The sequence below is a fragment of the Empidonax traillii genome, unplaced genomic scaffold (assembly GCF_003031625.1).
Source record: "Empidonax traillii isolate 1590-97213 ecotype Southwest subspecies unplaced genomic scaffold, ASM303162v1 scaffold408:size522183, whole genome shotgun sequence".
NCBI lineage: Eukaryota > Metazoa > Chordata > Aves > Passeriformes > Tyrannidae > Empidonax > Empidonax traillii.
In genome coordinates, this window is record NW_020955601.1 from 453,753 (window position 1) to 465,684 (window position 11,932).

The 11,932-nt window shown below is 48.5% G+C and overlaps 1 protein-coding gene across 1 annotated transcript; it reads right to left on the minus strand.

The window, feature by feature from the left end:
* Nucleotides 1-5,429: 5,429 nt before the first annotated feature.
* Nucleotides 5,430-11,661, minus strand: LOC114062457 (retinoic acid-induced protein 3-like). Its single transcript, XM_027893860.1, has 4 exons — nt 11,486-11,661; nt 7,927-8,897; nt 7,483-7,535; nt 5,430-6,811 (listed from the first exon to the last, which is right to left on the minus strand). The coding sequence occupies exons 2-4, from the start codon at nt 8,849-8,851 to the stop codon at nt 6,719-6,721; spliced, it is 1,071 nt and encodes a 356-aa protein (XP_027749661.1). The 5' UTR covers nt 8,852-8,897; nt 11,486-11,661; the 3' UTR covers nt 5,430-6,718.
* Between the last annotated feature and the right edge of the window lie 271 nt (nt 11,662-11,932).

An 11,932-nucleotide genomic window follows, 5' to 3' on the forward strand; every position in this document is an offset into this window, starting at 1 on the left:
GCGGGGGCTCCGCGGGGCAACGGCGCCACCCGGCGGCCACAGGCGGAGCGCCCGCAGGAGCCACCCGGCCGCTCCGCATCCCCCGGCACGGCCTTTTCCTCGCTCCGACCTTCTTGGTAGCGTTGCCTCCGCTTCCTTTGCGGAACACAGAAACCTAAAACCAGCCCCCTCTCTATTTTCGAGGGGTTCGATTTCAGCCCTGCCAAGAGTTAGCGCGGTGGGGCGGGGCGCGCTGCTCTGGAGAGCGCCGTCGGTAGCCGGTGGGCGCTGGAATCGTCCTGGAACCCTGCGTGCCTCGTGGCTCCCTTGGCGCCAGCCTCAGGTGGCTGGGTTAGGGGCTGAGGACATGGGCAAACAGGCGGTGAGAGAGGTTGGTTCGGCACTGCTAAAGCCGGAGTGCCTGCAGGAACAGCCTGGTTTTTTTGATTGTAGGGGCATCGTGGGATGCCCAAGTGACACTGAGCAACACCTCGGTGCCTAATTTCTGAGATTCAAACGTGTTTGTTCAGCCTGGCGAAAGCAATAGAGAGCTGATTCGCAGGAAAATATGGTTTCTTACAGCACCGAGCAAGGAGCAGTACCAGAACCCAGGATCCCTCTCTGCGTGATTAGAGATCTCACAAAATTTTTTCAGTATTTCTTTATACTCAAGCATTTGATCCTCACTACAAACTGTTTTGAGGGAGAAACAACAGACAGGAACATATGTTGGAGACAGAGCATTCTATTTCAGCTCTTGACTAATTAATTAGAGAACAAGATGCCCATTTTGTAAGCCACAGCCTTTGCTTTCTCCTCAAATGCACCCGTTACCAGCTCTGCCTGGCTGACTCTGGAGGTAGATACAGATAAAATCAGCCTGGCCAGCCAGGATGGCAGCTCCTGCTCCATGCCTGGCACTTCAGAAAGCCTTTTGCAGAAAATGGTACTTATATCTAGCACAGTGCTTCACTCATCACCATAGCAAAAGCAAAGCAAACACCAGTTTCCCTAGAAACTGCATGTGGCAAGGCATGTTGACTTTAAGGGAGGGGAAGGTTCCTAAATAGGAGAGTCCTGGGTGCAGAAGAGTGAATGTGCTGCAGGTAGGGAGAGGGGACAGGGCATGTCCCAGGCACACATGGACCAAGGTGGCTGGAGTGGGGCAGGGACCCCCAGGAGAGTCTCTCGTGGCCACTGTCCTGCTGAACATGCTCAGTGCAGTGGCAAAGACTGCCTTGTGGCAGAGGCAGCAAGTCTCTGTGGTTGGGTGTCCCAGAGTGCACAGCTTCACTGAGCACAGCTGGTCACCAACAGCTCACCAACCCCAGCATGGGTGGAGTGATGCAGACCAGGTGGTACAACAAGGGCTGGGCTTGCTGCCGCTGAGGCACACCTCCACTTTGCATTCAGAGCCCCAGAAAACAGGCAAATTAGAGCAAGGGCCTTTGGGTTTCCTTCTCCAGGGCTTCCTGCTAGGAGAGGCAGCTACCACTGCAGCCTTCAGCTGTGTGGCCTTGGGTGCTATTTCTGGCTCCTGCCAGAAACCACCTGCCTTAGAGATGGAACCTCAGGACTGTTGAGTCTCTTCTATTTATAACCACACAAGCTCCTTCAGGGCAAAGGGAGTAACTGGTGCTGGGGAAAATGAATCCGAAGAAGGCATTGTCCAGCGATGAGCACTTAAGGCAATGTATGCCAGCCACATACCAAGCTGCATGAGTAAGGGTGAAATCAGCAAGGTGAGGGAGTTGGTTATTCCCTTCTATTTAGTGCTCGTGAGGTTGTATCTGGAGTACTGTGTCCAGTTTGGGTCTCTCAACAGAGCTTGATCAAGTGGAACAAGTCTGACAAGGGGGCCACTGAGACAGCTGGGAGCTGCTTAGAGCATGTCACTAGGAGGAAAGACTGAGGGACCTGCTCAGCCGCCAGAAGAAACCATAAGGGGGCTTTTGTCTATTAACTAAATGGATGCTATAGAGAAGATGGGACCAGACTTCTCTTAGAGGTACACACTGAAAGGTCACAGGAATGACAAGAGAAATTGCAATAAGGGAAATTCTGATTAGACATAAGTTTAAAAAAGATACCAGTGAGGGTGGTCAGACACCAGCACAGGGACCCTGAAAAGCTGTGTGATCTTCACCTTTGGAGATATTCAAAGCTTACCTCTAATCTGGTCTAGCTTTGAGTTGAGCCTTCTTCAGGGCTTCTGCCTGAAGACCTGCTAGACTAGACCTCTATAGAGGTCCCATCTGACTGAAGCCTTTGTGTCTGTAATACTGCTAAACCTACTAAAATGTAGGAAAGATCTGGAAATGAGGAAGAACTCTCTTTCTCAGAACCACCAGCTCCCTGCATGTGTGTGAGCTTATGCTTTGAAGGGAACTTGGGACAGAATAAAGCAAGAGGCATTCCATGTGTTACCCACACATGACGTTCACACTGGCAGCTTTTAGATCGCACATTTGTCTTTACGAAGCTGCAAAGCTCCCTGGGGATTGTGTGTGTGGAGGAAAAGAGTGTAAACTAAGCAGCCCACCTGGCCCAATGGAAATGTAGGGGATTTAATGCTGCCTCTTGCTCCTCTGGGTGTTGTTCCCCTCAAGGTGCTGCTCACGGGCTGTAGTGCAGCTACTTGGGATGGCTGAGGGAGACTGTGCTCACAGCTGTTCACTTTGCCTCTATCAGGGCCAGAAAAATGGTAGCTGTTTCTCCTCTTCAGCTGCCTTTTTTCTGGTCCAGTATGATGAGACACACTGAAACAGACAGTCTAGGGTTTGTGTGGGAGGAGGTGACTGCTGTCACTGGGCACTGGCCACACCATCTGCAATGTCAGCCCTGTTGTGGGACAGTCAGTCACCTTTGACAAAGGAACAACATGCACAGTTGGACCAAAAGTTGCCACATTCAAGATATGACCCTGTGATTCTGTTCCTTGGGGAGCAGATCTGATTAAAGTGATCCCCTGACCCTGTGACTCTGGAGAGAGTAGCCCCAGCTGAAGAAGGGGGACTCACTTATGACCCCTGTGCCACAGCAAGAGCTACAGGACTTGTGGGGAGAGGGTGAATGCCTCCCAAAGAAAACATCTTGTTTGGCAGCTTGGCACCAGCTGCTGGAAGGGGAGCTTTTTGGCAAACCGGGGAGCATTTGGGAAGTAAACCCTGCAGGGTCCTTCCCCATTCCAGGCTGTGGCACCACTGACCTGTGTCTATGCTCCAAGGGTTTATTGCACCATTCATGTTCACTCCTGGCCAGGCACGTGGAGCCCTACAGCCCTGGCAAGGCCATGGAATGGTGACCCTGAAGGTCCTGGGACTGAGCAGTGTTTTTGTCATTCTTTGCTCTTTTCCCATGACACCCCTGACCTGAAGTTCAGCAGAGTTTATCCTATCTCCTGATAATCCTGGCTGCTTTCATAATCCAAGTGTGCTCTGTGCCAACCCTTCTCTGGTGTGCACATTTCTGATGCTCTATTCTCCTTGAACAGGGAGAGGAGGGACCAGAAACCAGAGGGCCCTGAAGGCAGCATACCTGCAACCACCACCACTAAGGGAGCCCTTTGCAGGAGAGTGGGTAGGGATGAGCCTTACTGGATTTACAGGCCTTCCAGTGAGCAGATTTTAAGAAAAAACAGCACAAGGATTAGACAACCTTCCTACCTCCTCAATTCACCTGCCCCTTTTGGGCCTAGTCTGTCTGACCCCACCAGTTTAGATTTCCCTGGGATGTTTGTGTGTGTGACTAAGTGGCCAACTGGTTTGGTTTAAGATCAATTATAAGGAGAGAGGAAACTGCTGTTTTCCCAAAAGTCTCTCCTGAGGTGTGAGAAATATTCAGAGCAGCAGCACCCCTTTCCTACTAGTGCCAAGTTGCACATAAATTCATATTTATTTTGGCATTAAATCAGCCCTCACCCAAAGCTGCCTTAATATTGAAGAAGTGCAAAATAGCTCTGCGCAGATTAGTATTTCTGTCATTACAGAGGTTTAAAAAAACTACTCTAAAAGGCACTGTAAATCCGTGGAAGGAGATTTTCTTTCTCTGCCAAGCAGCATACACAGTAACAGCCAAGTAATCAAGAAAATCACCATGCCCTGGATCGATGGGAGTGCATATGGTGTCTCTCATCCCTTCTAGTTCTGCTCCCTCTGGGGGCCAAGGTGCATTGGGAGGCACTTTCTGTTCTGTGGCAGTTGGTGAAGGAGTCAGTAAGTGCCTGGGTTATGGAAAACACGCACGGTGAGAGCACATTTCACACTTATTTCTCCCGTTAGTCTGTCCCTTTGCTGTACCAGACTCCACTGAAGCAGAGCAGCTGGCTGTTTCAACACATTTTTGAATCATCCTGGGACATACTCTACCTACATTTAAGCCACCAATGACACCACATCTACTTGAAAACCTAATTTCTTTAAAGTTTGTTGTTTCAAGCACATCCCTCCTACCTTCAGTCTGCAAGTCAAGAATTTGCATCATGGCTTCACATACCCCTTTTCCCAGCCTCCTTCACAGTGTTACTTTAGCATCCTTGAGTTTTCTCTCCCATCCTATGTTACACCTGTGGACTGTTAGGTAGAAGGGAGGAGGGGAGTTAGCATTATTTCCACCTCAAATTAACTAGAAAAAGGCAAGTTATCCTATGACACATTTCAAACCAATCCTTAGGAGGGCTCTTTTTCATGCCAAGTGATTCAGAAGCCACAAATGTCCCTCTGTTGCCCTTCAGTGCTGGTAGGAGGAGTGGGGAAGGCCCAGGCTGACATACTCTAGACAGCTGTGCCTGAGGAAAGGGGTTTCCTTGCCAAGAGCATATGGACATGTGGTAGCATAACATACCATGTAAAATCTCATGGAAGAGGATCCTCTAAAAAGGGAGACTATAGCCTCATACCATCAGGTGGTTCAAAAATTATTATTATCATCATCATCTTCAGACATAATTATTTTGCTTTGATATTGTTTTCTACTTTCAAATAAAAATATTACATATATTAAGAAAATAAGAAAGACATCTTTCTACAAACTGAATACATACCTCCTTTCCTGTTCTTGATTGTGGAAGTACCCAACAAGACACAAGAGAATAAATACAGGCGTATTGACACAACAGATACAGACACATGCAGTGATGAAAAGTTCACGTCTTTCCTCTGGCATTTGCTTTCCATGGCTTGGTTTTATATTTTTTCACTTCTTAAGCACCTCTAACATTGAATCAACTTTCTTCATTCCAGAAAAGTAGAATGAAGCTACTAACCCTTCTCCTGCACTCTCAAGCAGCTGATCTTTTGTCCACAGTGACAGCTTCGAAGAAGCCAGGATCTCTTTGCCATTTTTGCTCCAAGTGCAACCCCCCAGGTAGCCCACCCCAACCCATGGAGAGCTACTGGTGCTGCCACTCCACCGCCCATTAGAGGAATCACACTCCCAAGGCAGAACACCAGTTTCTCATAGGCTGTTTGGGTTTTTATTAATTAAATATTCCACATACAAAGTACTAAATAAATACATAGCTGTGTCAGACACCAGTGTACCATACACACCCACTTGGAGAGCTCTCTGTAGTTATATATGAAATATCATGGAAAGCTATTTAGCAAACACAAACCAGGCTACAGAATGATTCAACTCTGCAGACTCATTGCTCATCATCAGGGTGCAGTCCACACACATGCACGCACGCACACACACACACACACACACACAGACGTGCACATGCTCATGCTCACTCACACCTGGGAAGAAGGGTGCCCGCCCTCTGTAACCTGGCTGCTTCGGAAATGTTTGTGTTAATGCCATGGACACACTCAGAAGGAGGCAGAGCTCCAAGATTAAATCCCACCAGGGTATTGCAAGGAGATGTATGGAAGAAGTTTTGTCTTCATGGATCCACAGCCTAGAGTGGCAGGGGTGAGAAGGGACCCAAACCCCTCGTCTGCGGGGTTGGGCTCCCCCTGGGGAGTGGGGAGCACGAGGCTGGGTCACGTGGTCAGGGATCAGAGTTAGGCTGATGCTTAAGTGCAAACTGGAAAATGTGTCAGGGTAAATAGCTGTAGCTCTTTTTATGTCTTTAAATTTTCTTCCCCCTCTCCACCATGGTCCCTAGATGATGAAGACGGTGTTGGAAGCAATTATGAAAATGAAAAAAGGAATACTCTCTCTCTCTGTCTATCTCTTCTATACTGATCTCTAGAGGAGAGCCAGGCAGGGCTGGGAGTGGGCACAAAAGTAACAGTGGATAGATAAGGGTGTCCTCAGTAGTACCTCAGATGTTTTCATGGTGGGGGCAGGAATAGGGGATGTGTAGGGCTGATGCTCCTGGTCCTGCCTCTACTCCTGTCAGATGTGGGGTGCAGGCATACCCACAAGCTGATTAAAGCAAGTCCTGTCTGGGGCAGAGCCAGTTACAGACCCAGCTGATGATCTTCCTGCTTCTCTAGCCTTGCAGCATTCCTGCTGAAAATAGGCCAGGACGATCCTCTGTCAGAAGAGAGAAGCTCCATTCCACGGAAACACAGAATGAGCAGGGACAGGATGGCCGGAGCAGTGTCTGAAAACTGTGTTTGAAAAATGAGAGGGGGCTATGGGGGAAAGAGGGGGAAAGAGGACTCCTTTCCTGTTTTGCTGGTGTGGGTTGACCGTCTCTTCTGAAGGATCATCTCACTTGTGACCACGTGGCCCACTCACCATGCCTTTGCTGGTGGGCACAGTCTCTTTGCTCCCCGTGGAGCTGCTACATGGGGCTTTTCCCACCAGTGTAGTCATGGTATGGGCTCGTCCGGGCCTTGGGGCGAGGGATGGAGAAATCATTCTGGGGGTTGATGGCCTGAAAAAGAAGCACAAAAGTCTTTGCCTTTGAAAACTGGAGAGAAGTAACAGAAAAGGGCTTAAAAAGAAAACAAAGGAGGGGAGGGAGAAACAGAGCTGAAGGTTTCATGAGAATGTGATCAATGAGGCTGTGAAAGAGGATCCTGGCAGAACAAATCAGTGATGGAAACGTCACCAGAGGACACGTGGGGATCTGATGTGAGCTACTAGACCTGGCTAGGCTGTGGTCTGAAGGAGGAATGGTGAATGGACAGGTGGACATGCAGACTGCCCATACTAGATCTGTACTGCAATGTCCAGTGTCTGCTGGTGGGAATACATTCAGGGCATGGGCTGGGGAAATAAGCACGATCTCCTTAGGAAAAGGTACAGTCTACTGCAGGAACTGTGCTCAAAAATATGATATCAAAGCCTGAAATATTAAAAACTACAACCTCAGACTTTACCTTGGGCCCCTTCTTGTGTTCCAATGTCCCTGGACATGTCACAGTTCCTTCCCCTCAGTCACAGGCACCTCCACGAACATGTCATGGTATGACTTGGCTCCATGCAAAGCACCTGCCTGCCTCCACAGAGCCTGCTCTAGCTCCATCTGTCTTTGTCCCTTCTACTTCCTTGGCCTTCAGTGCCTACATATCATGAAAAAAATGACAGGGGACATGAACTTACCTTCATCTGAAAGTGAGAAGTGTATGGGGAGTAGCTGGGGTCTTCTGTGTTTCCTGGGTCACAAGACAAGAGGAAGGGAAAGTTAGTGCATCAGCATTATACAGTAGCTTGGAAATACCACATCAAGGGATACTCAAAGTGGCTACATTAGCAGCTGCTTTTAGACTCATCCAACTATGCAATACGTAGACAGGAATGGGTTAAAATCCATAGGTGGATGACTTACTAAATATTTCCTTCTGAAAGCAGGAATGAATGGTATTGCAAATAAGAGGACACAGGTGGCCTTGGAGTTTAGACACCTCCTGTTGCCTCACAATAACTGTCACCATCACCAGCCAAATCCCTCCCACTTGTATGCACAAGACCCCCTCTGCAGTATTCCCTGCGAGAGCCCAACTTTTCTTGTGTGCTTAGGGATGGGAGTCATTCACTTTATCATACCTTGCAGAATTTCATCTTGGGTGTAGGCACGGTTGTCCACGCCAGTTGCCTGCTTTATGAATTTAGGTTGGCAGAAGTCATTTTCTGGAGGGTAGTCCTCTGCCTTCAGAGGAGCAGTGAGGAAGCAAATTTCAGGGACGATATACATTATCAGAAAAATCCAGCCATTGGACACCAGAGCAATGGCCACGACAGGATCATCCCAGGTTTCTTTTTTTAAAACTGTGTTGCCTTTTATGAGCATAGTGATCCACACCACCCAAATGGCAATGGAGAACAGGACAGTGACAAAGATGTGCGCCCCATGCCTCTTCCAGCTTTTGTATGACCCACAGAATGTGAACATGGAAACCAAGAAGGTCAGAGCCATCAAGAAGAGCACGTAGATCAAAAGCATGACAAAGTCCTTGTTGGTATCCTCCCGAGACATAGTCAGAAAATTTTCTTTCTGGTTTACTAGCATGGTGACTAAGTACTCAATACTGATCACAACTTGTACCAGGGCAAAGGAAACAATGAGAAGCAGCAGCACCCGCCAGGAGAAGGGCTTTCTTCCTCTCACTAGTTTGCTGAGGTTGCAGGCATGGGTGAGGAGGCATGAGAAGCAGAGAGCAAAGATGACTCCAAATAGGAAGAAGCGAGTGGGGCGAGTCCTGTCATTGAGTTTAATGATGAAGGCAAAAGTGAGACCAAAAATGCCGAGTGTGCCTAAGAGAAAGAAAAAATAGACGGAGATCATGTGCCGCTTGCTGTTGTCTTGGACTTTGCAGATGAGAAAAAAGAGCGAGCAGATGAGGAAGATGGTGATGAGGATGCCTGCTGCAGCCAGAGACTCCAGGACAATCCCCCAGGCCATCTCTGTGTCACAGAGCCGGTAGTAGTCAGCATGGATGCTGCCGCACCCTTGGGGAGGTGACGTCGTCATCCTCTTGCCTTCTTGAACAACCTCTCTGAGAAATGTTTCCCCAAAGCTGTAGAAGAAAAGACACAAGCTGTCATATCAACCATCTGGGTGCTGCCAGCATTGGGGCAGGAGAGGCAGGACAGACCTCCATCCTCACCTCACCACAGTGCTAAGGACATGGGGCTGTGGGAGCAGAGCCATCTCCTTGTTTGGTATAGACTATCACGGGCAGGCCAAGCCCCTCAGCAGGAGGTAATTCACCTTGCATGTCCTCTGCACTGTGCCTGAGGTTGTGCAATGTTGTAGGAGTGTGGGGAACAGGGAGAAGGTGAGGCGCTTTCACAGGCATTAGCTTGGTGCCCTGCAGTGCAGAGACCAAGCTGCCTTGTCACTTTAGAGATAGAAGAGCAGCTCTTAGTCATAACACAGTTTACCCTTTTTTGACAAATCCAAACAACATCAGTACCTTGTACCCATGAGGTTCAGAGATGAACAACACAGAACAGGAAACTCATTATTCCGTTTGTTTTCTTTCTTTTACTGTCTCTGAAGCACTTTTGGCTGTGGTTTACCAGGACAAATGAAGAGGGAACTTTAATGCCTTTACTATTATGAGTGAAGGGGACCTTACCACCTTTTATCCTCAAGATAACTAACCCGGGTACCTCTGGCTTAGCTCTTCTCACTCCAAATTAAATATCAAATATAGGCCACCAACCATTAGCCCTAAACTCATTATTTCTCCTTTTTCACGGCAGTGCAGCAATAAGAAGTGTCTCGAAGACCTCAGTCTCCTCCCCAAAATATTGCCTTGCACTGACTAAAGACCTGACACGTCAGAGCTAATGCTGTTCGTTGCATGAGAAGTAACCACCAAGTTACCACTTAAGGAGTCCACAAGTCAATGATGTCAAGGTCCCTAATGCACCCAGCGCGTTCCTGCTGTCTCCTCATAAGGATCTCAGTGCTGTCTGAGTAAGCCTGTCTTGCCAGGGGATACAGAGGGCTTAAGACAGCTGTTGAGGTGAGCTCTGCCCATCGCTAAGGGGAATTAAGTTTCCTATTTCCTTGGGAGCTTGAAGCATATGCAAAAACTACTGCACAAGGGGTTGGGTACTTCATGCCACATTAGATCCCAGGGACCAGGTACTGCTTTCTAGACATCAAATTGATCAGTTAGTCTCAGGTCACTTCTATTAAATCTATTAAAACAGGAGTTTAAATACAATAACAGAATGAAACATGGGTGAACCTGTGCTTAAAGGTGACCCATGCTGGAAAACCAGGGGCTTTCTGATAGATAAACAAAAAAAATGAACCTTTCAAAATTTAGACTTTAGTGCTCACTATGGCATTTGCCTTCATTTTCTCCCTCCAGAACAACATATTGCAATTATGAAGCTGGTTCTAAAGCCCTTCCAACAGATTTTAGGGAGTGCAGATTGTGTTCTCAATAAATGACAATTGATCTAATCAAGGGATGAACAAAGGGTGAAAATATAACTGACTCACTTTCAGCCCCACATATGCTCCAGTGTGACCTGCCTATAACTGAACTGATGGAATATTCTTCCAGCTTTTAACCTCACCGTGTAAAAGGAGATGTATAGCTCTTCAAAAAGCTGACTACAATAAAAATGCAAATTATTCAAACACGCAGGAACTTTGGACTCCCATGGAAAGAACACAATAAGTGTTAATAACACATGCATGAGTTTTCACAAATCATTATTCCCAAAATTTTGGGGATTTTTCTCTCGCACAAATAGCTGCGAGTTATCTGGATATTTCTGAGTAACAAATAATGAACCTTTCTGAAAATCTGTAGAGCAAATGCTAAAATTTTATCCACAGACACTTGCTATTGAACAGATTAGCTTATCTATTCACAGCTCTGGCAGATACGGACCGGTGCTTGCTGTTGAGGCACGTGGAGAACCCAGAGAGCCAGCATGAGACCTCATGGCATCAGGGAGCACACCCATCGCTTTGAGTCCTGACTGGTGCTTACTGCAAATGATGCTTTCCACAGCCAGCCACCACGGTCATTGGAACAAATAGGATGGATAGAACCTTGCTGACTTGGGGAACTGGCCACTTGTGACCATTTTTACTGCTTTTTATTTTTTTCTAGGGTAGATCATCTAACGAGGCATGATGAGGCATGAAGCATCTCAGCCCTATCTACCGGGTGATTGTTGTCTCCCAGAAGCCGAGTCTGCTCATCCAGCATCTAGAGAAGTGTCTAGGAATTCCAAGGGGTTCTGCAGTCAGTGTGAAGGAACCTGTGCTGTGGTAACTTACACAGCACACCCCAAATCATGGCTCTCGGTTGACTGCCGAGTACTTTCCCTCCACCCTGACCCTCCTCTCTTATGGATACTTGTGCATAAAATACACCCATCCACCCACAAATTTCAAATAGTTTCACAGGACTGTCTCTCAGAATAACCCCACGCTCCTCCCGCTCCCCCACTCCCCCCAGCTCCAGTTGGAAATCCCATAACAGAGTCAAGAGTGGGAGGCACTCACTTCACTGTGGCATCCCATGCCCCTGCTCTCCCACCCCCCAGAGCCACGGTCCTGCATGCCATCCCATCCCAGCTGCAGAAGGCAGGCCTGCCCTGGATCCTGTGAAACACTGCCTTGAATTACCTTTCTGGGTCCTGCCTGGTGAAGGCAACAGGGAGGCTCCGTCTGCAAGAGGCAAGTTTCCAGTGCAGCAGTAACACAGGCACCTTCCGCAACCCCGGCAGAGCAGAAGCTCCGCGCTCACCCTCGGTGGGAGCTTTAACAGCTGGAGGGCTGAGGAGGTGGGGCCGAGCACGCCTATTCCAGTTCCACCGCCTCTCCCACAGGACACGGCTATGAAAATTCGGTCCCTGTGCCAGGAAATGAAGTAAGACCTCCTGACGTCAGTGGGGCACTCACCCCTGCGTCGGGGTGGAGATGGAGCCGGTGCCTGTCCCAGCCCTGGGACGGGACTGAATGCTGCTCAGTCAAGCACCTGATAAGGAGCTCCCCTGTCTGACTCCTGGCACCCGTGGGTGGGGACCGGGACTATGAATAGCAGTGCGTCCCCTCCCTGCTCCAAGCCTTTTG